Raw genomic sequence first — 25058 nt, 5'->3', positions numbered from 1 at the left:
GAGGGGCTTCACTAGGTATGGCTGATAGCAGATCACAACAGCCAGAGGGGCTCCACTAGCTATGGCTGATGGCAGATCACAACAGCCAGAGGGGCTCTGCTAGGTATGGCTGACGGCGGATCACAACAGCCAGAGGGGCTCCGCTAGGTATGGCTGATGGCTGATCACAACAGCCAGAGGGGCTCCGCTAGGTATGGCTGACGGCGGATCACAACAGCCAGATGGGCTCCGCTAGGTATGGCTGACGGCTGATCACAACAGCCAGAGGGGCTCCGCTAGGTATGGCTGACGGCTGATCACAACAGCCAGAGGGGCTCCGCTAGGTATGGCTGACGGCAGATCACAACAGCCAGAGGGGCTCCGCTAGGTATGGCTGCTGTTTTTGGTTCACTGCAGAAAGTTGTCACATGTAACTAATGAGCCAATTTTACAGTGTGAAGGTGAATAACTGAGACTTTATCCGGAGATATGTTCTACAGTAATGACGTCAGTGCTCTTGGATATACAGTTTGTAGCTATGACGTCAGCAGCCCATCGTTACAGCTGCAGAGCACAGTAGTGACGTCACTGATATAACCGGGCTGCTGACACCTCACCTCATCCCTGCAGCTCCTCCGGTACCGGCAGTGCTGCTGCAGCTCCTCCACGTCATGTACCGCGCACACTCACTGAGACGGAATCACTGACTGAGCTCCTCTGAGTCCAGCGGCCACAGACACGCTGCTTATATAGGGCACGGAGTGTCACGTGGTCTTGCGTGGCGCCTGCGTTGTGACGTACCCTGTTGCCGGGTAGTTTGAAGCCTATTGGGCGGGAAAATTCTAGAGGCGAATGTGTCTGTGAGGTAAAAGTGAGGAGACGGCGGAGAAGCCGCGAGTTATTACCTGCGGGATCAGGTGAGCGGCGGGGACCGGGGGGTGTGACGCTGTGTCACCCGGGGGTGCGGGGACCGGGGAAGCCGCTGTGTCACCCGGGGGTGCGGGGACCGGGGAAGCCGCTGTGTCACCCGGGGGTGCGGGGACCGGGGAAGCCGCTGTGTCACCCGGGGGTGCGGGGACCGGGGAAGCTGCTGTGTCACCCGTGGGTGGGGGGACCGGGGAAGCCGCTGTGTCACCCGTGGGTGCGGGGACCGGGGAAGCCGCTGTGTCACCCGGGGGTGCGGGGACCGGGGAAGCCGCTGTGTCACCCGGGGGTGCGGGAACCGGGGAAGCCGCTGTGTCACCCGGGGGTGCGGGGACCGGGGAAGCCGCTGTGTCACCCGGGGGTGCGGGAACCGGGGAAGCCGCTGTGTCACCCGGGGGTGCGGGGACCGGGGAAGCCGCTGTGTCACCCGTGGGTGGGGGGACCGGGGAAGCCGCTGTGTCACCCGGGGGTGCGGGGACCGGGGAAGCCGCTGTGTCACCCGGGGGTGCGGGGACCGGGGAAGCCGCTGTGTCACCCGGGGGTGCGGGAACCGGGGAAGCCGCTGTGTCACCCGGGGGTGCGGGGACCGGGGAAGCCGCTGTGTCACCCGTGGGTGGGGGGACCGGGGAAGCCGCTGTGTCACCCGGGGGTGCGGGGACCGGGGAAGCCGCTGTGTCACCCGGGGGTGCGGGAACCGGGGAAGCCGCTGTGTCACCCGGGGGTGCTGGGACCGGGGAAGCCGCTGTGTCACCCGTGGGTGCGGGGACCGGGGAAGCCGCTGTGTCACCCGGGGGTGCGGGGACCGGGGAAGCGGCTGTGTCACCCGGGGGTGCTGGGACCGGGGAAGCCGCTGTGTCACCCGGGGGTGCGGGGATCGGGGAAGCCGCTGTGTCACCCGGGGGTGCGTGGACCGGGGAAGCCGCTGTGTCACCTGGGGGTGCTGGGACCGGGGAAGCCGCTGTGTCACCCGGGGGTGCTGGGACCGGGGAAGCCGCTGTGTCACCCGGGGGTGCTGGGACCGGGGAAGCCGCTGTGTCACCCGGGGGTGCGGGGACCGAGGGGTGTGACGCTGTGTCACCCGGGGGTGCGGGGCCCGGGGAAGCCGCTGTGTCACCCGGGGGTGCGGGGACCGGGGAAGCCGCTGTGTCACCCGGGGGTGCGGGGATCGGGGAAGCCGCTGTGTCACCCGGGGGTGCGTGGACCGGGGAAGCCGCTGTGTCACCCGGGGGTGCGGGGACCGGGGAAGCGGCTGTGTCACCCGGGGGTGCTGGGACCGGGGAAGCCGCTGTGTCACCCGGGGGTGCGGGGATCGGGGAAGCCGCTGTGTCACCCGGGGGTGCGTGGACCGGGGAAGCCGCTGTGTCACCCGTGGGTGCGGGGACCGGGGAAGCCGCTGTGTCACCCGGGGGTGGGGGGACCGGGGAAGCCGCTGTGTCACCTGGGGGTGCTGGGACCGGGGAAGCCGCTGTGTCACCCGGGGGTGCTGGGACCGGGGAAGCCGCTGTGTCACCCGGGGGTGCTGGGACCGGGGAAGCCGCTGTGTCACCCGGGGGTGCGGGGACCGGGGAAGCCGCTGTGTCACCCGGGGGTGCTGGGACCGGGGAAGCCGCTGTGTCACCCGGGGGTGCGTGGACCGGGGAAGCCGCTGTGTCACCCGGGGGTGCGGGGCCCGGGGAAGCCGCTGTGTCACCCGGGGGTGCGGGGACCGGGGAAGCCGCTGTGTCACCCGGGGGTGCGGGGATCGGGGAAGCCGCTGTGTCACCCGGGGGTGCGTGGACCGGGGAAGCCGCTGTGTCACCTGGGGGTGCTGGGACCGGGGAAGCCGCTGTGTCACCTGGGGGTGCTGGGACCGGGGAAGCCGCTGTGTCACCCGGGGGTGCTGGGACCGGGGAAGCCGCTGTGTCACCCGGGGGTGCTGGGACCGGGGAAGCCGCTGTGTCACCCGGGGGTGCGGGGACCGGGGAAGCCGCTGTGTCACCCGGGGGTGCGGGGACCGGGGAAGCCGCTGTGTCACCTGGGGGTGCTGGGACCGGGGAAGCCGCTGTGTCACCTGGGGGTGCTAGGACCGGGGAAGCCGCTGTCACCCGGGGGTGCGGGGACCGGGGAAGCCGCTGTGTCACCCGGGGGTGCGTGGACCGGGGAAGCCGCTGTGTCACCCGGGGGTGCGGGGACCGGGGAAGCGGCTGTGTCACCCGGGGGTGCGGGGCCCGGGGAAGCGGCTGTGTCACCCGGGGGTGCGGGGCCCGGGGAAGCCGCTGTGTCACCCGGGGGTGCGGGGCCCGGGGAAGCCGCTGTGTCACCCGGGGGTGCGGGGCCCGGGGAAGCCGCTGTGTCACCCGGGGGTGGGGGGACCGGGGAAGCCGCTGTGTCACCCGGGGGTGCGGGGACCGGGGAAGCCGCTGTGTCACCCAGGGGTGCGGGGAAGCGGCTGTGTCACCCGGGCTAGCTGGGACCGGGGAAGCGGCTGTGTCACCCGGGGGTGCTGGGACCGGGGAAGACGCCGTGTCACCCGGGGGTGCGGGGACCGGGGAAGCCGCCGTGTCACCCGGGGGAGCGGGGACCGGGGAAGCCGCCGTGTCACCCGGGGGAGCGGGGACCGGAGAAGCCGCCGTGTCACCCGGGGGAGCGGGGACCGGGGAAGCCGCCGTGTCACCCGGGGGACCGGGGAAGCCGCCGTGTCACCCGGGGGAGCGGGGACCGGGGAAGCCGCCGTGTCACGCGGGGACCGGGGAAGCCGCCGTGTCACGCGGGGACCGGGGAAGCCGCCGTGTCACCCGGGGGAGCGGGGACCGGGGAAGCCGCCGTGTCACCCGGGGGAGCGGGGACCGGGGAAGCCGCCGTGTCACCCGGGGGAGCGGGGACCGGGGAAGCCGCCGTGTCACCCGGGTTTGCGGGGCCCGGGGAAGCCGCTGTGTCACCCGGGTGTGCGTGGACCGGGGAAGCCGCTGTGTCACCCGGGGGTGCTGGGACCGGGGAAGCCGCTGTGTCACCCGGGGGTGCTGGGACCGGGGAAGCCGCTGTGTCACCCGGGGGTGCGGGGACCGGGGAAGCCGCTGTGTCACCCGGGGGTGCTGGGACCGGGGAAGCCGCTGTGTCACCCGGGGGTGCGGGGACCGGGGAAGCCGCTGTGTCACCCGGGGGTGCGTGGACCGGGGAAGCCGCTGTGTCACCCGGGGGTGCGGGGACCGGGGAAGCCGCTGTGTCACCCGGGGGTGCGGGGCCCGGGGAAGCGGCTGTGTCACCCGGGGGTGCGGGGCCCGGGGAAGCCGCTGTGTCACCCGGGGGTGCGGGGCCCGGGGAAGCCGCTGTGTCACCCGGGGGTGCGGGGCCCGGGGAAGCCGCTGTGTCACCCGGGGGTGGGGGGCCCGGGGAAGCGGCTGTGTCACCCGGGGGTGCGGGGCCCGGGGAAGCCGCTGTGTCACCCGGGGGTGCGGGGCCCGGGGAAGCCGCTGTGTCACCCGGGGGTGGGGGGACCGGGGAAGCCGCTGTGTCACCCGGGGGTGGGGGGACCGGGGAAGCCGCTGTGTCACCCAGGGGTGCGGGGAAGCGGCTGTGTCACCCAGGCTAGCTGGGACCGGGGAAGCGGCTGTGTCACCCGGGGGTGCTGGGACCGGGGAAGACGCTGTGTCACCCGGGGGTGCGGGGACTGGGGAAGCCGCCGTGTCACCCGGGGGAGCGGGGACCGGGGAAGCCGCCGTGTCACCCGGGGGAGCGGGGACCGGGGAAGCCGCCGTGTCACCCGGGGGAGCGGGGACCGGGGAAGCCGCCGTGTCACCCGGGGGAGCGGGGACCGGGGAAGCCGCCGTGTCACCCGGGGGAGCGGGGACCGGGGAAGCCGCCGTGTCACCCGGGGGAGCGGGGACCGGGGAAGCCGCCGTGTCACCCGGGGGAGCGGGGACCGGGGAAGCCGCCGTGTCACCCGGGGGTGCGGGGCCCGGGGAAGCCGCCGTGTCACCCGGGGGTGCGTGGACCGGGGAAGCCGCTGTGTCACCCGGGGGTGCTGGGACCGGGGAAGCCGCTGTGTCACCCGGGGGTGCTGGGACCGGGGAAGCCGCTGTGTCACCCGGGGGTGCGGGGACCGGGGAAGCCGCTGTGTCACCTGGGGGTGCTGGGACCGGGGAAGCCGCTGTGTCACCCGGGGGTGCGGGGACCGGGGAAGCCGCTGTGTCACCCGGGGGTGCGTGGACCGGGGAAGCCGCTGTGTCACCCGGGGGTGCGGGGACCGGGGAAGCGGCTGTGTCACCCGGGGGTGCGGGGCCCGGGGAAGCCGCTGTGTCACCCGGGGGTTCGGGGCCCGGGGAAGCCGCTGTGTCACCCGGGGGTGCGGGGCCCGGGGAAGCCGCTGTGTCACCCGGGGGTGCGGGGCCCGGGGAAGCCGCTGTGTCACCCTGGGGTGCGGGGCCCGGGGAAGCCGCTGTGTCACCCGGGGGTGCGGGGACCGGGGAAGCCGCTGTGTCACCCAGGGGTGCGGGGAAGCGGCTGTGTCACCCGGGCTAGCTGGGACCGGGGAAGCGGCTGTGTCACCCGGGGGTGCTGGGACCGGGGAAGACGCTGTGTCACCCGGGGGTGCGGGGACCGGGGAAGCCGCCGTGTCACCCGGGGAAGCCGCCGTGTCACCCGGGGGAGCGGGGACCGGGGAAGCCGCCGTGTCACCCGGGGGTGCGTGGACCGGGGAAGCCGCCGTGTCACCCGGGGGTGCGGGGACCGGGGAAGCGGCCGTGTCACCCGGGGGTGCTGGGACCGGGGAAGCCGCTGTGTCACCCGGGGGTGCGGGGACCGGGGAAGCCGCTGTGTCACCCGGGGGTGCGGGGACCGGGGAAGCCGCTGTGTCACCCGGGGGTGGGGGACCGGGGAAGCCGCTGTGTCACCCGGGGGTGCGGGGACCGGGGAAGCCGCTGTGTCACCCGGGGGTGCGGGGACCGGGGAAGCCGCTGTGTCACCCGGGGGTGGGGGACCGGGGAAGCCGCTGTGTCACCCGGGGGTGCGTGGACCGGGGAAGCCGCTGTGTCACCCGGGGGTGCGTGGACCGGGGAAGCCGCTGTGTCACCCGGGGGTGCGGGGACCGGGGGAAGCCGCTGTGTCACCCGGGGATGGGGGGACCGGGGAAGCCGCTGTGTCACCCGGGGATGGGGGGACCGGGGAAGCCGCTGTGTCACCCGGGGGTGCGGGGACCGGGGAAGCCGCTGTGTCACCCGGGGGTGCGGGGACCGGGGAAGCCGCTGTGTCACCCGGGGGTGGGGGGACCGGGGAAGCCGCTGTGTCACCTGGGGGTGCTGGGACCGGGGAAGCCGCTGTGTCACCCGGGGGTGCGGGGACCGGGGAAGCCGCTGTGTCACCCGGGGGTGGGGGGACCGGGGAAGCCGCTGTGTCACCTGGGGGTGCTGGGACCGGGGAAGCCGCTGTGTCACCCGGGGGTGCGGGGACCGGGGAAGCCGCTGTGTCACCCGGGGGTGCGGGGAAGCGGCTGTGTCACCCGGGGGTGCTGGGACCGGGGAAGCGGCTGTGTCACCCGGGGGTGCTGGGACCGGGGAAGACGCTGTGTCACCCGGGAATGCGGGGACTGGGGAAGCCGCTGTGTCACCCGGGGGTGCGGGGACCGGGGAAGCCGCTGTGTCACCCGGGGGTGCGGGGACCGGGGAAGCCGCTGTGTCACCCGGGGGAGCGGGGACCGGGGAAGCCGCCGTGTCACCCGGGGGAGCGGGGATCGGGGAAGCCGCCGTGTCACCCGGGGGAGCGGGGACCGGGGAAGCCGCCGTGTCACCCGGGGGATCGGGGAAGCCGCCGTGTCACCCGGGGGAGCGGGGATCGGGGAAGCCGCCGTGTCACCCGTGGGTGCGGGGACCGGGGAAGCGGCTGTGTCACCCGGGGGTGCGGGGACCGGGGAAGCGGCTGTGTCACCCGGGGTGCGGGGACCGGGGAAGCCGCCGTGTCACCCGGGGGAGCGGGGACCGGGGAAGCCGCTGTGTCACCCGGGGGACCGGGGAAGCCGCTGTGTCACCCGGGGGTGGGGGGACCGGGGAAGCCGCTGTGTCACCCGGGGGTGCGGGGCCCGGGGAAGCCGCTGTGTCACCCGTGGGTGCGGGGACCGGGGAAGCCGCTGTGTCACCCGTGGGTGCGGGGACCGGGGAAGCCGCTGTGTCACCCGGGGGTGCTGGGACCGGGGAAGCCGCTGTGTCACCCGGGGGTGCGGGGACCGGGGAAGCCGCTGTGTCACCCGGGGGTGGGGGGACCGGGGAAGCCGCTGTGTCACCCGGGGGTGCGGGGCCCGGGGAAGCCGCTGTGTCACCCGTGGGTGCGGGGACCGGGGAAGCCGCTGTGTCACCCGTGGGTGTGGGGACCGGGGAAGCGGCTGTGTCACCCGGGGGTGCGGGGACCGGGGAAGCGGCTGTGTCACCCGGGGGTGCGGGGACCGGGGAAGCGGCTGTGTCACCCGGGGGTGCGGGGACCGGGGAAGCCGCCGTGTCACCCGGGGGTGCGGGGACCGGGGAAGCTGCCGTGTCACCCGGGGGTGCGGGGACCGGGGAAGCCGCTGTGTCACCCGGGGGTGCGGGGCCCGGGGAAGCCGCTGTGTCACCCGGGGGTGGGGGGACCGGGGAAGCCGCTGTGTCACCCGGGGGTGCGGGGACCGGGGAAGCCGCTGTGTCACCCAGGGGTGCGGGGAAGCGGCTGTGTCACCCGGGCTAGCTGGGACCGGGGAAGCGGCTGTGTCACCCGGGGGTGCTGGGACCGGGGAAGACGCCGTGTCACCCGGGGGTGCGGGGACTGGGGAAGCCGCCGTGTCACCCGGGGGAGCGGGGACCGGGGAAGCCGCCGTGTCACCCGGGGGAGCGGGGACCGGGGAAGCCGCCGTGTCACCCGGGGCAGCGGGGACCGGGGAAGCCGCCGTGTCACCCGGGGGAGCGGGGACCGGGGAAGCCGCCGTGTCACCCGGGGGAGCGGGGAACGGGGAAGCCGCCGTGTCACCCGGGGGAGCGGGGACCGGGGAAGCCGCCGTGTCACCCGGGGGAGCGGGGACCGGGGAAGCCGCCGTGTCACCCGGGGGAGCGGGGACCGGGGAAGCCGCCGTGTCACCCGGGGGAGCGGGGACCGGGGAAGCCGCCGTGTCACCCGGGGGAGCGGGGACCGGGGAAGCCGCCGTGTCACCCGGGGGAGCGGGGATCGGGGAAGCCGCCGTGTCACCCGGGGGAGCGGGGACCGGGGAAGCCGCCGTGTCACCCGGGGGAGCGGGGACCGGGGAAGCCGTCGTGTCACCCGGGGGAGCGGGGACCGGGGAAGCCGCCGTGTCACCCGGGGAAGCCGCCGTGTCACCCGGGGGAGCGGGGACCGGGGAAGCCGCCGTGTCACCCGGGGGAGCGGGGACCGGGGAAGCCGCCGTGTCACCCGGGGGAGCGGGGACCGGGGAAGCCGCCGTGTCACCCGGGGGAGCGGGGACCGGGGAAGCCGCCGTGTCACCCGGGGGAGCGGGGACCGGGGAAGCCGCCGGGGGAGCGGGGACCGGGGAAGCCGCCGTGTCACTCGGGGGAGCGGGGACCGGGGAAGCCGCCGTGTCACCCGGGGGAGCGGGGACCGGGGAAGCCGCCGTGTCACTCGGGGGAGCGGGGACCGGGGAAGCCGCCGTGTCACCCGGGGGAGCGGGGACCGGGGAAGCCGCCGTGTCACCCGGGGAAGCCGCCGTGTCACCCGGGGGACCGGGGAAGCCGCCGTGTCACCCGGGGGTGCGTGGACCGGGGAAGCCGCCGTGTCACCCGGGGGTGCGGGGACCGGGGAAGCGGCCGTGTCACCCGGGGGTGCTGGGACCGGGGAAGCCGCTGTGTCACCCGGGGGTGCGGGGACCGGGGAAGCCGCTGTCACCCGGGGGTGCGGGGACCGGGGAAGCCGCTGTGTCACCCGGGGGTGGGGGACCGGGGAAGCCGCTGTGTCACCCGGGGGTGCGGGGACCGGGGAAGCCGCTGTGTCACCCGGGGGTGCGGGGACCGGGGAAGCCGCTGTGTCACCCGGGGGTGCGGGGACCGGGGAAGCCGCTGTGTCACCCGGGGGTGCGTGGACCGGGGAAGCCGCTGTGTCACCATGGGGTGCGTGGACCGGGGAAGCCGCTGTGTCACCCGGGGGTGCGGGGACCGGGGAAGCCGCTGTGTCACCCGGGGATGGGGGGACCGGGGAAGCCGCTGTGTCACCCGGGGATGGGGGGACCGGGGAAGCCGCTGTGTCACCCGGGGGTGCGGGGACCGGGGAAGCCGCTGTGTCACCCGGGGGTGCGGGGATCGGGGAAGCCGCTGTGTCACCCGGGGGTGCGGGGACCGGGGAAGCCGCTGTGTCACCTGGGGGTGCTGGGACCGGGGAAGCCGCTGTGTCACCCGGGGGTGCGGGGACCGGGGAAGCCGCTGTGTCACCCGGGGGTGCGGGGAAGCGGCTGTGTCACCCGGGGGTGCGGGGAAGCGGCTGTGTCACCCGGGGGTGCTGGGACCGGGGAAGCGGCTGTGTCACCCGGGGGTGCGGGGACTGGGGAAGCCGCTGTGTCACCCGGGGGTGCGGGGACTGGGGAAGCCGCTGTGTCACCCGGGGGTGCGGGGACCGGGGAAGCCGCCGTGTCACCCGGGGGAGCGGGGACCGGGGAAGCCGCCGTGTCACCCGGGGGAGCGGGGATCGGGGAAGCCGCCGTGTCACCCGGGGGAGCGGGGACCGGGGAAGCCGCCGTGTCACCCGGGGGAGCGGGGATCGGGGAAGCCGCCGTGTCACCCGTGGGTGCGGGGACCGGGGAAGCGGCTGTGTCACCCGGGGGTGCGGGGACCGGGGATGCGGCTGTGTCACCCGGGGTGCGGGGACCGGGGAAGCCGCTGTGTCACCCGGGGGTGCGGGGACCGGGGAAGCCGCTGTGTCACCCGGGGGTGGGGGGACCGGGGAAGCCGCTGTGTCACCCGGGGGTGCGGGGCCCGGGGAAGCCGCTGTGTCACCCGTGGGTGCGGGGACCGGGGAAGCCGCTGTGTCACCCGTGGGTGTGGGGACCGGGGAAGCGGCTGTGTCACCCGGGGGTGCGGGGACCGGGGAAGCGGCTGTGTCACCCGGGGGTGCGGGGACCGGGGAAGCGGCTGTGTCACCCGGGGGTGCGGGGACCGGGGAAGCCGCCGTGTCACCCGGGGGTGCGGGGACCGGGGAAGCCGCCGTGTCACCCGGGGGTGCGGGGACCGGGGAAGCCGCCGTGTCACCCGGGGGTGCGGGGACCGGGGAAGCCGCCGTGTCACCCGTGGGTGCGGGGACTGGGGAAGCTGCTGTGTCACCCGGGGGTGCGGGGACCGGGGAAGCCGCTGTGTCACCAGGGGGATCGGGGAAGCCAAGGAGCAGAGAGGGGCTGAGGTTGTCTGTGACCCAGAGGAGCCTCCTGTGTTGCCGGCAGTGTGATATATGGTCACTTTGATAATTTGACACCTTTCCAATGCGTTACTGCTGTTATTACAGGGGTGCGGTTGTCAGTAACTTTGTGGACTATTTCTTGTACTGATTTGCACGTTTCCTTCTGGCAGCGCTGATCATGGCCGTGCCGTTTGTTGAAGACTGGGACTTGGTGCAAACTCTGGGAGAGGGAGCGTACGGAGAGTAAGTGCGGCCGTCACTTGGCTGAAGTCGTTTCTGTTCTGCCTCCTACGCTGATCATATCATATCATCCGGACCCGTGATATAATGTGATCAATGGAGGAGACGCTGTGGAGCATCCACATATACACCGTAGTACTCTGTATGTACTGCACCAGCAGAATAGTGAGTGCAGCTCTGGAGTATAATACAGGATGTAACTCAGGATCAGTAATGTAATGTATGTACACCGTGACTGCACCAGCAGAATAGTGAGCGCAGCTCTGGAGTATAATACAGAATGTAACTCAGGATCAGTAATGTAATGTATGTACACAGTGACTGCAGCAGCAGAATAGTGAGTGCAGCTCTGGAGTATAATACAGGCTGTAACTCAGGATCAGTAATGTATGTACACAGTGACTGCACCAGCAGAATAGTGAGTCCAGTTCTGGAGGATAATACAGGATGTAACTCCGGATCAGTCATGTGTATGTACACAGTGACTGCACCAGCAGAATAGCGAGTGCAGCTCTGGAGTATAATGCAGAAAGTAACTCAGGATCAGTAATGTAATGTATGTACACAGTGACTGCACCAGCAGAATAGTGAGTGCAGCTCTGGGGTATAATACAGGATGTAACTCAGGATCAGTAATGTAATGTATATACACAGTGACTGCACCAGCAGAATAGTGAGTGCAGCTCTGGAGTATAATACAGGAGGTAACTCAGGATCAGTAATGTAATGAATAGGTGGTGAAAATATCGGCTCTTTTAATCTTGTTCTGAGTTAAATCCTGTATTATACCCCAGAGCTGCACTCACTATTCTGCTGGTGCAGTCACTGTGTACATACATTACATTACTGATCCTGAGTTACATCCTGTATTATACTCCAGAGCTGCACTCACTTTTCTGCTGGTGCAGTCACTGTGTACATACATTATATTACTGATTCTGAGTTAAATCCTGTATTATACCCCAGAGCTGCACTCACTATTCTGCTGGTGCAGTCACTGTGTACATACATTACATTACTGATCCTGAGTTACATCCTGTATTATACTCCAGAGCTGTGCTCACTATTCTGGTGGTGCAGTCACTGTGTACATACATTACATTACTGATCCTGAGTTACATCCTGTATTATACTCCAGAGCTGCACTCACTATTCTGCTGGTGCAGTCACTGTGTACATACATTACATTACTGATCCTGAGTTACATCCTGTATTATACTCCAGGGCTGTGCTCACTATTCTGCTGGTGCAGTCACTGTGTACATACATTACATTACTGATCCTGAGTTACATCCTGTATTATACTCCAGAGCTGTGCTCACTATTCTGCTGGTGCAGTCACTGTGTACATTCATTACTGATCCTGAGTTACATCCTGTATTATACTCCAGAGCTGCGCTCACTATTCTGCTGGTGCAGTCACTGTGTACATACATTACATTACTGATCCTGAGTTACATCCTGTATTATACTCCAGAGCTGCACTAACTATTCTGCTGGTGCAGTCACTGTGTACATACATTATATTACTGATCCTGAGTTACATCCTGTATTATACCCCAGAGCTGCACTCACTATTCTGCTGGTGCAGTCACTGTGTACATACATTACATTACTGATCTTGAGTTACATCCTGTATTATACTCCAGAGCTGCGCTCACTATTCTGCTGGTGCAGTCACTGTGTACATACAATTACATTAGTGATCCTGAGTTACATTCTGTATTATACTCCAGAGCTGCACTCACTATTCTGCTGGTGCAGTCACTGTGTACATACATTACATTACTGATCTTGAGTTACCTCCTGTATTATACTCCAGAGCTGCACTAACTATTCTGCTGGTGCAGTCACTATGTACATACATTACATTACTGATCTTGAGTTACATCCTGTATTATACTCCAGAGCTGCGCTCACTATTCTGCTGGTGCAGTCACTGTGTACATACATTACATTACTGATCCTGAGTTACATCCTGTATTATACTCCAGAGCTGCACTAACTATTCTGCTGGTGCAGTCACTATGTACATACATTACATTACTGATCTTGAGTTACATCCTGTATTATACTCCAGAGCTGCGCTCACTATTCTGCTGGTGCAGTCACTGTGTACATACAATTACATTAGTGATCCTGAGTTATGTCCTGTATACTCCAGAGCTGCACTCACTATTCTACTGGTGGAATTGCTATGAACCTGTACATTTCTGGCAGTCTTTTCTACTTTATAATTGTCCTCAACACATTGTTTCTTTTCGCTCCCTGTTAGGGTACAACTGGCTGTGAACCGTAAGACGGAGGAGGCGGTGGCAGTGAAGATTGTAGATATGAAACGCGCGTCCGACTGCCCAGAAAACATAAAGAAAGAAATCTGCATCAATAAGATGCTAAACCATCCAAATATCGTCAAATTCTATGGACAGCGCAAGGAAGGCAGCATTCATTATCTGTTCCTGGAGTATTGCCGGGGCGGTGAGCTCTTTGATAGGATTGGTGAGTGGCTGTATATCTCGTACCTCGTCGTGGTGGGTTTATGCTTTGTGATTGTTTTATTGTGGGGCTGTGGCCCTAAAGGGGTGTAAAACTGCCTCACCCTGTACTCTGCGGAACATACTCACTGGTGTGTAATAGATGTGGGTTACTATGCACAGGAAGTGTTTCTTCTGTGTTCTTACAATCACAGTATCTATATATATATAATTGTCTAAGGGTTTTTCCGTCTGTCTGTCTTTCTGTCCTGGAAATCCCGGCTCTCTAATTGGTCGAGGCCGCCAGGCCTCAACCAATCAGCAACGGGCACAACGACGATTATGTCATAATGGTTGCCATGGCGACGATGATGTCATAAAGGTCGCCTCGACCAATCAGCGACGGGCACAATCTGCCGCGAATTCTGGAATCATCATTGTCCATATACTACTGGGACATGCATATTCTAGAATACCCGATGCGTTAGAATCGGGCCACAATCTAGTGTGTGTGTGTATATATATATATATATATATATAATCTATATCTCTATATATATATATATATATATATATATATATATATATATATATATATATATATATATATAATCTATATCTCTATCTATATATATATATATATATATATATATATATATATATATATATATATATATATATATATATATATATATATATATATATCTCTATCTATCTCTGGAGTTGGTCTGAGTGGTGGGAGTTTGACGCAGTACAAACGTATGACATGGGATAGCCGCACTGGATACTAAAACTATTTGTATTTGGGGCTCAGATCCGCATTTAACCCATCACTTATGATAAGAAAGGCATTGTGTGTGTGTGTATGTATGTATGTATATATAATATAATTTATATTTTCCCCCCCAAGCTTTGGCTCTAGTGATGTACACAATACCGATGCTTAATCATAGTCATCATGTCTCTCCTAGAGCCAGACGTGGGGATGCCCGAGCAGGAGGCACAGAAGTTCTTCCAGCAGCTCATCGCGGGCGTGGTGAGGAATATACAGTACTTCTTCCTGTTTAACTTTTTTGATTCCCTTTATTATTGAGTAATCATATTAGGGGGGCGCTGCAAGTAGATATGTGACCTTTTTATATGATAATTTACTGAATCAGTGGAAAGCATAGGCTTCGTAAGCTCCGGAGCCTGAACCCCCACCATTCTGCAGAAGTGCCTGCTAAATATGAAAAAAAAAATTGTGTAAGTCTTGTTACTCTTTTGACTAGAAACCCAATTTAACAATACATATAGGTTTGGCATTCAAGTTTATAAGACTATACATTTTAAGCCTCTTTCTCTGTGCAGCAATTTGTCACTGGATATTTTTTATTTTATTGTAAGGAATATCTGCACGGTCTGGGGATTACTCACCGAGATATAAAACCAGAGAACTTGCTCCTCGATGACAGAGGTAAGAAGCTTTTGTCTTGTGGAACTATTGTGTACAATGGTAAGTTGGAATTATCTGACTATAAATTTGATTTTATGGCTCATTATATAAACATATGAGCACTAAAATATTACTGCTTCCTTCACAAGCAAATATTAGGCTATGTGCACTTTAACTTATTTTAGACGTGCACGATTCTGCCAAGATTTACAGGGGAAGAGAGGAAAAAGCTCCAATGCAATATATCCTAAATTTCCTTCAGTATGTAGACACTTTAGACTAATGTATATGGGGAGCCTTAAGTGGCCTAAACCCACTGATATCATTCAATCATTCATTCTTATTAGTGGGGGAGATCTGTTGGACAACCTTCCACTTGGGTGACAGGTGCCTATTGTGTATTGGGGGCTTTGGAGTGTTGATGAGCCGAAAATGATTATATATATATATTCTTTTTTTTAAATCCAGATCAGCTGAAGATCTCTGATTTTGGATTAGCCACTGTATTTAGACATAATGGACGGGAGCGCATGTTGAACAAGATGTGTGGGACGCTGCCGTACGTGGCACCTGAACTCATTAAGACGCGGGGGTTTCACGCTGAACCTGTGGATGTCTGGTCCTGTGGAATCGTACTGACAGCCATGTTGGCTGGTGGTAAGTTGTCAGAAATTTTGTGATACTAGACAAATCTTCAAAAAAAAACTAATATATCCAAATAACTTTATTATCTCCAATTAGGATTAAAAACTAACACAACACCCAAACCCAATGACACGGGAGTGGGTAATAAAAAGCCTGGCCCGAATATATCAAGGGTAAAGGGTAGGAGGGAGTGGACTAAAATGCAATACTATATGTCCCTATACTGCTCCCTGCCTGTCTGCGGAGGTTGGCACCCTCTTGGACGCAATATAGCGCCCCCGCTCTCGTCGGCTGACCCTTAAAACCCTGAGGGTCCCTATATCCAGGTGGGGATACTATACTTCTACTGATGTTAACAAATAGCCCACAACCTAGGGCCCAAAATAATAATGCTAATCTACACCAAACCGATGCCAGGTGGTAATTCACCAAAAACAACGCACAACACTCGGTCTGACCGTACAACAGCCCTATACACTTATATACCGCCTACTATTAAGGCTAGGACACCCTATAGAGCCCCTAACCAAACAACCCTGCCTACCAGCGGAGGTTGGCACCCTCTTGAACGCAAATGGCGCCCCCGCTCCTCGGCGGCTGCCCCTAGCTTACCCTCACACAATCCCTGCAAAAACTAGGGATACCGTCCCTGGGTGGTGCCTTAGGGGCTGCACTAGTGGCTTATAGTAACGGTATCCTGTAGCTCGGTCAGACCACTAAAACTATATAGATGACTTGAAAGTACCTAGACCAGCAATGAGCAAACTATACCTGGTTAATAGGACATACACGTTAGAATTATACCACAAATAATAAGGTATTAATATATATTAAGAGATGCGGGTTAGAGTTATATCACAGATAATAAAGCATTCATATAAACCTCAAAGCTGGTCACCGATACACAAATGGTGAAAAACCAAAACCAATTAAAAAACCTGATACACTTATCTGTGTTCAGGTCTTGCCTCTACGCGTTTCCCCCCCATGATGTGGTTCCTCAGGAGGCATATGGGAAAATAAAGTTCCGTGTGCTGGAATCACATCGGAGATCAGGGATACCCGGATGAGGTCTTAGATCCGGCCTTTAGAAATGCTGTGGGTAGAGAGAGACGTACTCTCCTACAGACCAACAGTAAAACAGAGGCTGAAAATATCCCGAGGATCATTGGTACCTATGACAATCAAACCAATCGGGTTTTCAGCATTCTCAAAAAGCATTGGGGTATTCTACGGTCAGATGAGACTCTGGTGGATATCATCCCGAATAGACCCCAGATCACCTTCCGTAGAGGACGGTCTTTGAAAGATCGACTTGTACACAGCCATTATAAAAGACCGAAACAGGAAGGAACCTGGCTTGACAGACGTATTAATGGCACATTTAGGTGTGGAAATTGTTCATTTTGTGACTATGTAACAACATGTAAGAGTTTTACCAGTGCACATAATGGAAAACACTTCTTTTGCAGGGATTTTGCCAACTGTAAAACCACTGGTGTGGTCTATATGGCTACGTGTACATGTCCTAAAAATTATATAGGGAAGACTAAAAGAGAACTGAGAAGGAGGATCGGAGAACATTTGGGAGATATTAAGAATGGTAGAGACACTCCCGTAGCACGTCACATTTGGGAGGTACACCAAGGTGACAATAGGGCTCTCTCTTTCTGTGTTCTGGAGGTGATAAAACAAAATGGGAGGAGAGGTGATTGGGATAGGGTTATTCTACAAAAGGAGACACAGTGGATATTTAGGATGGAGTCAGTGGTCCCAGGAGGACTTAATGAGCGGCTAACTTATGGTTGCTTTGTGTGAACTGTTTTCGTCGGTTTTGCCTTTGCTCCCCTTCTCCCCTGATATGAATGAGACAGCGTTGCAGACTTAATAGATGGTTTGCAGCAAAAGGATAAGGGTATAGGAGTGTGGTGCATCTCAACATACTCTACATTATCAATATATAATTGATTTAGGATAAGATGGCTGTGGGTGCGGTGGTTTCGTTGGCCTATACCACACTTAACATATATTCACAGGTTGGTCCCCTATGTATAGGGCACGGTTTTTAATGTCTTTATCCCATGGTGAAACTACATAACTCTGATAACAGTTTAAGTTGCGGTACCGGTGGGCCCATTATAAAGATATATAGATAGGAACGTGATGACATTAATCTACTTTAATTGCGTATATGATTGCGTTAAGCGACTTACGCTTTGCGTCTGATTAGGGGTTTGGGTGCCGGTACATATATATATATCCAATGGGGCTGAGCAGAGTTTGTGATATTATAATGAGGATACATATGCAGTTGTGAAATTAGCATATAGACCCTTTGGTCTTTTAAGCGGCATCTGTACATTTAAAACAGGACAAAAAATTACGGCTTTATTGTCACCATATTGACTGTACTAAGAATAAGGCTGAGGATGACTGATTGGACGTCAGTGGGCCCCCTGACGGTGTCACGGCGCCTGCGCAATAGCATTTGGTTGTCCATAACAAGATGGCGCCTGAGCACATGCGCAATAGGTTATCGGCAAGCCGGACATCTAGTGTTAGATATCGGCGCATGCGCAGAGGTGAGAAGACGCGGATTGTATTAAGAATGAGGCGGAGCGTGACAGGTCTGACGTCAGTGAGATCTACTATTGGCTTAGCTCCCTACCGGCGTCATGGAACTTGCGCGATAGTATCTGGTTTTCTACAACAAGATGGCGCCCGAACACATGCGCAGTAGGTGATCGGGAAGACGGACCTCTAGTGTTAGGTACTGGCGCATGCGCAGAGGGGAGAAGACGCCGAGAAACAATAATGGCGACTGGAATGTGTAAACAGTGAGCGTGTAGTCCTGTAAGTAATCCAATATCTGGGACACAGGTGCAGCGTTACATATGGGGAAGTTTTAGCCCCTTGATTGTTTATGTCTAAGGTGGGGTCTATTTAAAGGTGGTTTCGCCAGTGTATTCCCTGCTCCTACAACCAGGCACAGCATACATCTCCGATGTGATTCCAGCACACGGAACTTTATTTTCCCATATGCCTCCTGAGGAACCACATCATGGGGGGGAAACGCGTAGAGGCAAGACCTGAACACAGATAAGTGTATCAGGTTTTTTAATTGGTTTTGGTTTTTCACCATTTGTGTATCGGTGACCAGCTTTGAGGTTTTATATGAATGCTTTATTATCTGTGATATAACTCTAACTCGCATCTCTTAATATATATTAATACCTTATTATTTGTGGTATAATTCTAACGTGTATGTCCTATTAACCAGGTATAGTTTGCTCATTGCTGGTCTAGGTACTTTCAAGTCATCTATATAGTTTTAGTGGTCTGACCGAGCTACAGGATACCGTTACTATAAGCCACTAGTGCAGCCCCTAAGGCACCACCCAGGGACGGTATCCCTAGTTTTTGCAGGGATTGTGTGAGGGTAAGCTAGGGGCAGCCGCCGAGGAGCGGGGGCGCCATTTGCGTTCAAGAGGGTGCCAACCTCCGCTGGTAGGCAGGGTTGTTTGGTTAGGGGCTCTATAGGGTGTCCTAGCCTTAATAGTAGGCGGTATATAAGTGTATAGGGCTGTTGTGCGTTGTTTTTGGTGAATTACCACCTGGCATCGGTTTGGTGTAGATTAGCATTATTATTTTGGGCCCTAGGTTGTGGGCTATTTGTTAACATCAGTAGAAGTATAGTATCCCCACCTGGATATAGGGACCCTCAGGGTTTTAAGGGTCAGCCGACGAGAGCGGGGGCGCTATATTGCGTCCAAGAGGGTGCCAACCTCCGCAGACAGGCAGGGAGCAGTATAGGGACATATAGTATTGCATTTTAGTCCACTCCCTCCTACCCTTTACCCTTGATATATTCGGGCCAGGCTTTTTATTACCCACTCCCGTGTCATTGGGTTTGGGTGTTGTGTTAGTTTTTAATCCTAATTGGAGATAATAAAGTTATTTGGATATATTAGTTTTTTTTTTGTTTAATACTAATTTGGATCATCAAACAGTATACTTTTTACTGGACAAATCTTCCTCGTTTGCATAACTTGTATATGTACTTTAAAGTACCCTCAGAGACTTCATTTGTATTTTCATTGCTAATATATGTGGGTGACTTGTGGGGACATTACTAGAGGCATGATGAAAGAACAAGCTTTGTGCATCCATTTCATGTCCACGCTGATCCCATTGCTGAGTTTCCATCCTAATATCACCACCACTGTTAGAGCTTATTAGAGTAAAACTTACATGAACCAAATGATTTCCATTATCCATGAATATGGTGGTTTTGGACAGAATATTTGTCTATTAGACTGACCCATGGAAGAACAGTATGTCATACTTATTAACTTTTATTGGCAGAATTACCATGGGATCAGCCAAATGATGCCTGTCAAGAATACTGTGACTGGAAGGAATCGAAGCATTACCTGACTCCATGGAAGAAGATTGACGCTGCACCTCTGGGTACCTGTTTTCTCTAATTTTTACCCATAAAATTGCCATTAATTTCTCAAGATGTCGATTTTTCTTTTTTGAGCTGCGTAGCTCGAGAACCAGAACCCCGCCACAGACCTGCAGTAACACTGACCTCTCATCCTCTTCTTTCCAGTGTTGCTGTGCAAGATGTTATCTGAAATCCCTGGTTCAAGGCTTACTATTCCAGAAATCAAGAAGGACCGTTGGTTCACTAAGCCACCCAAGAAGGGTATGTTAGGTTGTATTGTGGTAAAGGGAGTAGTTTAAGTTTAAATTTTTTTTTTTTTCCAGTTGTCAAAGGATTTTTTTTTTTAAGTATTTCACTTTTTTTTTCTGCCCAAAGGTATAAAGAGAAGCCTTGTGTCATCAGGAGGATTAGAAACTTCCGGACTTCTCAGCAAACACATTCGGTCTGATATGGATTTGTCTCTGTTCTCTTACAGGTACATCTGTCTTCTCTCGGCAGAAAAATGTGGCATATTAAAATACTCTGGCTTGTAGTGTTTCACATACCTAGGCAGGTTTCGGTATTGGCTAGCTTTAAAATGTTGTGATATTTTATAGCCACTTTTAAATGCACTATTGATCAGAATGGGTCCTGGTTTTTGGACTCCGCCGCACTCCTTGTTCATACCATCGGGCAGGAGCATACAAACCGATGGACACAAGATCAACCTTCCACACCACTGTGTACTTGCTTATGTATCAGCAGAGTGCTTCAGTCCTCAGACCCCCACCAATTAATTGGCTTAGTTTAAGGGTACTGTCACACAGTGGCATTTTGATCGCTACAACGGCACGATTCGTGACGTTCCAGCGATATATCCGTGACGTTCCAGCGATCTCGCTGTGTCTGACACGCTCCTGCGATCAGGGACCCCGCTGTGAATCGTACGTCGTAGCAGATCGTTTGAAACTTTCTTTCGTCGTCTAGTGTCCCGCTGTGGCGGCATGATCGCATGGTGTAACAAAGGTGTGCACGATATTGTATACGATGTGTGCATAGTAACCAACGGCTTCTACATCGCACATACGTCATGAAATTATCGCTCCAGCGTCGTACATTGCAAAGTGTGACAGCAGTCTACGACGCTGGAGCGATATTGTTACGATGCTGGAGCGTCACGGATTGTGCCGTCGTAGCGAGCAAAATGCCACTGTGTGACGGTACCCTAAGGCCATGTTACCACGTGCAAAGTCTCTGCAATTTTCTTCTGTATTTATTTTGCAGATATCTTGCTCTGCACACTGTCTGGATTCTTTGGTATTGTTGGCGAGAGCAGCCGTCATTTGACCGCAAGTATGCCTTTTGCATTTATGTGGTCACATGCCGACATGCTTGACCTCTCTCAATACAAGTCCAAAAGTAAAAAATCAGTCCAAAAATCAGTCACTTGCTCTTGCCGGCAATACTTGAAAATCCTAGCAGTGTGTACACACAATGTGAAGATTCAGAAGTTTGCAGGCACACACAGTGATTGTAGACCGGACAACGCCTTTAACCAAGAAATGGTTGCTTTATACTGGAGTGATTGCTTAATGCAGCAGTATCTGATCATTCGTCTGTAATAAAGCTGTCTTTTTGTCGCAGTGAAGAGAAGGTGATCTATTCCAGTACCCAGCCAGAGCCTCGCACAGCCCTCCCCGCCTGGGACAGCAGTACGTCTCATATAGATAAACTAGTGCAGGGGAAAGGATTCAGTTTCTCACAGCCGGCCTGCCCTGAGAACATGCTGCTGAGCAGCCAGTTACTGGGGACGCCGGGCTCCTCACAGGTAATACAACTCTTGGTAATATTCTCTTTCCGACATCTTGTTTTTTTCTGTAATTCACTCATCAATCATTGCTTCGTCCATTCACAGAACCCATGGCAGCGGTTAGTTAAAAGGATGACTCGCTTCTTTACTAAAGTGGATGCAGAGACTTCGTACAGCAGTCTGAAGGAGACTTGTGAAAAGATGGGTTATGTCTGGAAGAAATGCTGTGTTAACTTGGTGGGTGTACGAACTTCTGCATTGTAAGCCGTTATATAGGCTTAATGCCAATGACTGAATTTTTTTTTTCTTTTTATCAGGTGACAATTTCAACCACTGATCGGAGAAACAGCAAGCTCATATTTAAAGTTAATATAGTTGAGTTGGAGGAGCGCATATTATTGGACTTCCGACTTTCCAAGGTATAATAACATGAAGATGCTTGAGTTACGTGACCTCTAGATCTGAAGATGATGCAGAGAAAAATCGCATTTTGAAGTTGTCTGGAAGTGTGTTGAGGCGTGATGAGATGCACTTCTAGATTCTCAGCCTCAACTGTATTTCCTACCTGCCTGCACCGTCCGCTGGATGATTGACAGGTCAATGGCGGTGTCCCAGAGCAAAAGACCTATTAACAAGCCACATCATCCATGAAACACTTCCAGACACAACTTCAAAACTTACTTTTTCATTGCTGGAGCAGCGTTTTGGGATTATAAAGAATCCACTGGCTTATCTTTTAAAGCGATACACAATCACTAATGGTTCGGGGAGCTAAAATTTTGACAGATTCCCTATTAACGCGTTTCCACCAGACAATCCCTTTATCACCCATATACAGCATTGGTGGTAAGTTACTGATCGGTGGGGTCCAACCGCTGGATTGGCAGAACAAGACGCTTTTATCCCTGTTACAAAATGACGCAGGATTTTGCATCCTCTGAGGCTGCTGGAAAAGCGGAATACAGCACTCGGCATCCCATAGGGAATGAAAGTAGTGTAGGATGGACATGAGCAATGTCGCTCCACCCCAACAGGTGTAAAAGTGACCCTTCTACCTGTTTGTTGGGGGTCTTGACCAACCAATCAATGCGGTAGCACTGATTTTGCGGTTAGGTGATTGTTTTCACCGTATAACCCCTTTAATGTTTGTGAATGTGCTAATCTTTTCCTTGTTCTCTAATCACTATTGTTTTTCTTTTATAGGGTGATGGACTGGAGTTCAAGAGACATTTCCTTAAGATAAAAAAGAAATTGGATGATATAGTTGCTAATCAAAAAGTTGTCATGTCTGTCACATGATCACGTGGAGTCTCGGTTGTGACATTTTTAATGCCTGACCCCAGACTCACGTTGGTGTTAAGTATTAGTTCCCGGTTTCCTTTTATTGCTCTGGCTCAGTTAGGTGAGTAGTTGATGTGGTCAGCGGATGTTGAGCTGCTCTCAAGGACGGTGGGGACCCAGGAATTTCTCTCACGGACTCTACTGAATGGTAACTTTGATATAGAAGGACAGTCAGTGTTCCTTTGTAATTCCTTTTTTTTTTTTTTTGAGAAACCTCTTTCCTGGTTTTCTTAATGCTGTTTCTGAATACAGTCCTGCTCTGAAGAAGAAATATTGTTGTCACTACATCCTAAGGGCTGGGTACTACTACTTGGGTCAATAGTCAGCCCTGAAGGAAACATCTGTTGCTCCTCTCGTGACACTGATTTCAGAAAATATTATCTGCTAAACCCACGGGTGACACATACTTGCTCTCAGAAAACATTTCATAAGACGTAGTGACCATAGATTTAACCCTGCGCCCTAATTGGTTTATCATTGTATTAAAAAATGTGAGTGTTTCCAGTTTATGAAATAAATGTAATAAATGTTTTGCTCTTTTGGTTACACAAAAGTCACTCCTGAAGATAAACCACATGTGTCTTTTCCTACTTCGTGTTTTCACACACCCTGGTATACTATAGCGAGCTGTAGACCCCATGCAAATAACCAGTTTATCGATCCACATCTGACTGGTGTGTAACTCTGCCTATATCTTAGTGTCGACCCGGCCATTGTGTCCCGTTATAAAGCAAGTGCTGTAGAATCGAAGCTTGGCAATATGGCCGCAAACTTTAGATACAGCATCCAACTCGGTCAGTGTGAATCAGATTTTACTTTATCAGTCTTAGAGTAAAGGGGGGCGGGGGGTGCCTCATCATAAATAAGTAATAGTAGAAGGTGCTTGTAAAAATAGGAGGCTATGCCTTGGCAAAAACAGGATAGGAATAGAATTCACCTCAATCATTTGTCTTGTATCCGAAGGAAACAATTTCCCTGATCCAAGCATCCTCCACTGCCGAAAGCCTCACGTCCCGTTAAAGATGGCCGCCCACCTGAAGAAGGTTCTCGGGTGGGAGGACCCCTCTGGTCCTGGAGGGATTATCCAACTGTCTTTGTAGAGGCCAAAGTGGAGCTGTTTTGAAGGATGGTCTTTTCTCATCTTGAGCTGTAGAGAACCTTTCCTGGGGATTCAAAGAGAGTTGATAAACGGGATGAAACTGTTGAGGATTTTGCGTTAGACAAGATAATATCTGACACTAACTTGAGCCGACCATTTGGTCCCCTGAAAAGGCAGATCCGTGAGAGATTTTTTTTTTTTTTAGATGCTCAATCTGTATAGAGCCAAAGCTTGTGGAGGATTATTGTGATGTTGCTTGAAGCCCGGACAGAACAGTTAGTAGCCTTAAGCAAGGCAGAGATACTTGGCCTCACAGCCCATCTGGTCTGCAAGATCTGCCAGTTCAGGAGTCAATGCACATTTCATATTTTATTTATTCATTTTTTTGTAGGGGGTCTGTACTAGCGATGAGCGAATATGCTAGAATAAGGTGTTATCCAGGCATGCTCGGGGGCTAACCGGGTGTCTTCGGTGTGCTCGAATAATATGTTCCGAGTCCCTGCGGCTCTATGTCTCGCAGCTTGTACGACAGCCACAACACATGCAGGGATTGCCTAATCAACAGGACAACACAAAGAAAAGAGGCCGGATGTCTGTTCTGTTTAAATTCCGCACAATAAAGGCTTAATAGTTTAATAAGTTGTATTACCCCAAAATGATAACACGGACAAACTGGAAAACCCTCATGAGTCTCCCAAAAATAGTTGTGGGTCCTGCAATATAATAATAGTTCAAAGAACAAAAAATAATAATTTTTAGTTGTGAAGACTGAAACTGGATGTGACTCCAAGTCAAGGAGGTGTTACAAGGAAATAAGGCTTTTTTTTTTCTTTCCCTCTCAGCAGGGCGTACCCCTTACTATGCATGCAGAGAATGGTGCAGGATGAATGAGCAAACCTCATGCCTGACTTTAGTTTATGCACAATTGGCTCTGCCCTTCTCCTTAGATCATGTATAAATGTTTTATGACTTCTGCATACTGTCCAGAGCCTAGATATCATGAATGAGACATGGAACGTGAAATGATGCCTGGTTAAACCCTTAAGGTTGCAGTCACACACGCAGTTTTTCTTGCAGCCTTTTGAACTAAAACAAGGTTTAATGCTCCTTTCTGTTGGATCCACATCTGTCTTTGGCAGACAGAACACTGCATGTCTGATTCCAGTCGCCTTTTCAATGAAGAAAAAACTTGGAAAAGTTCTATATTCCCTCCTGTTTAGGAAATTAAAAAGGTTCTGCTCCCTGGAGGACTATGTGGACCAGGGGTCCCCAAATCCAGGCCTCGAGGGCCGCCAACAGTGCAGGTTTTCAGGATTTCTTTAGTATTGCATCGG

At 56.0% G+C, this 25058-nt stretch overlaps 1 protein-coding gene across 2 annotated transcripts; it reads left to right on the top strand.

Moving 5' to 3' along the window:
- The first annotated feature begins 661 nt into the window (after positions 1-661).
- Positions 662-23196, top strand: CHEK1 (checkpoint kinase 1). Of its 2 annotated transcripts, none has more exons than XM_069741525.1 (13): positions 662-896; positions 10422-10494; positions 12767-12990; positions 13937-14001; positions 14352-14421; positions 14869-15057; positions 19411-19515; positions 19661-19756; positions 19871-19970; positions 21119-21302; positions 21390-21521; positions 21602-21703; positions 22488-23196. In XM_069741525.1, the coding sequence occupies exons 2-13, from the start codon at positions 10430-10432 to the stop codon at positions 22581-22583; spliced, it is 1428 nt and encodes a 475-aa protein (XP_069597626.1). In that variant the 5' UTR covers positions 662-896; positions 10422-10429; the 3' UTR covers positions 22584-23196. The 2 variants fall into 2 exon arrangements, with proteins under 2 accessions (XP_069597626.1, XP_069597627.1); XM_069741526.1 differs by having other exon boundaries at positions 820-896; positions 19871-19937; positions 22488-22729.
- Positions 23197-25058: the final 1862 nt, after the last annotated feature.

This window comes from Ranitomeya imitator, chromosome 10 (genome assembly GCF_032444005.1).
Source record: "Ranitomeya imitator isolate aRanImi1 chromosome 10, aRanImi1.pri, whole genome shotgun sequence".
In the NCBI taxonomy this organism is placed as follows: Eukaryota; Metazoa; Chordata; class Amphibia; order Anura; family Dendrobatidae; genus Ranitomeya; species Ranitomeya imitator.
The sequence above is the reverse complement of the archived record's forward strand: the minus strand, read 5'-3'. Positions and strand labels throughout refer to the sequence as shown.

Coding starts and splice junctions, on each gene's coding strand:
- CHEK1 (XM_069741525.1), top strand. CDS start 10,430: ATGGCCGTGCCGTTTGTTGAAGACTGGGACTTGGTGCAAACTCTGGGA. Junction 10,495..12,766: donor GGAGAGGGAGCGTACGGAGA/GTAAGTGCGGCC, acceptor GCTCCCTGTTAG/GGTACAACTGGCTGTGAACC. Junction 21,704..22,487: donor TGGACTTCCGACTTTCCAAG/GTATAATAACAT, acceptor TTTCTTTTATAG/GGTGATGGACTGGAGTTCAA.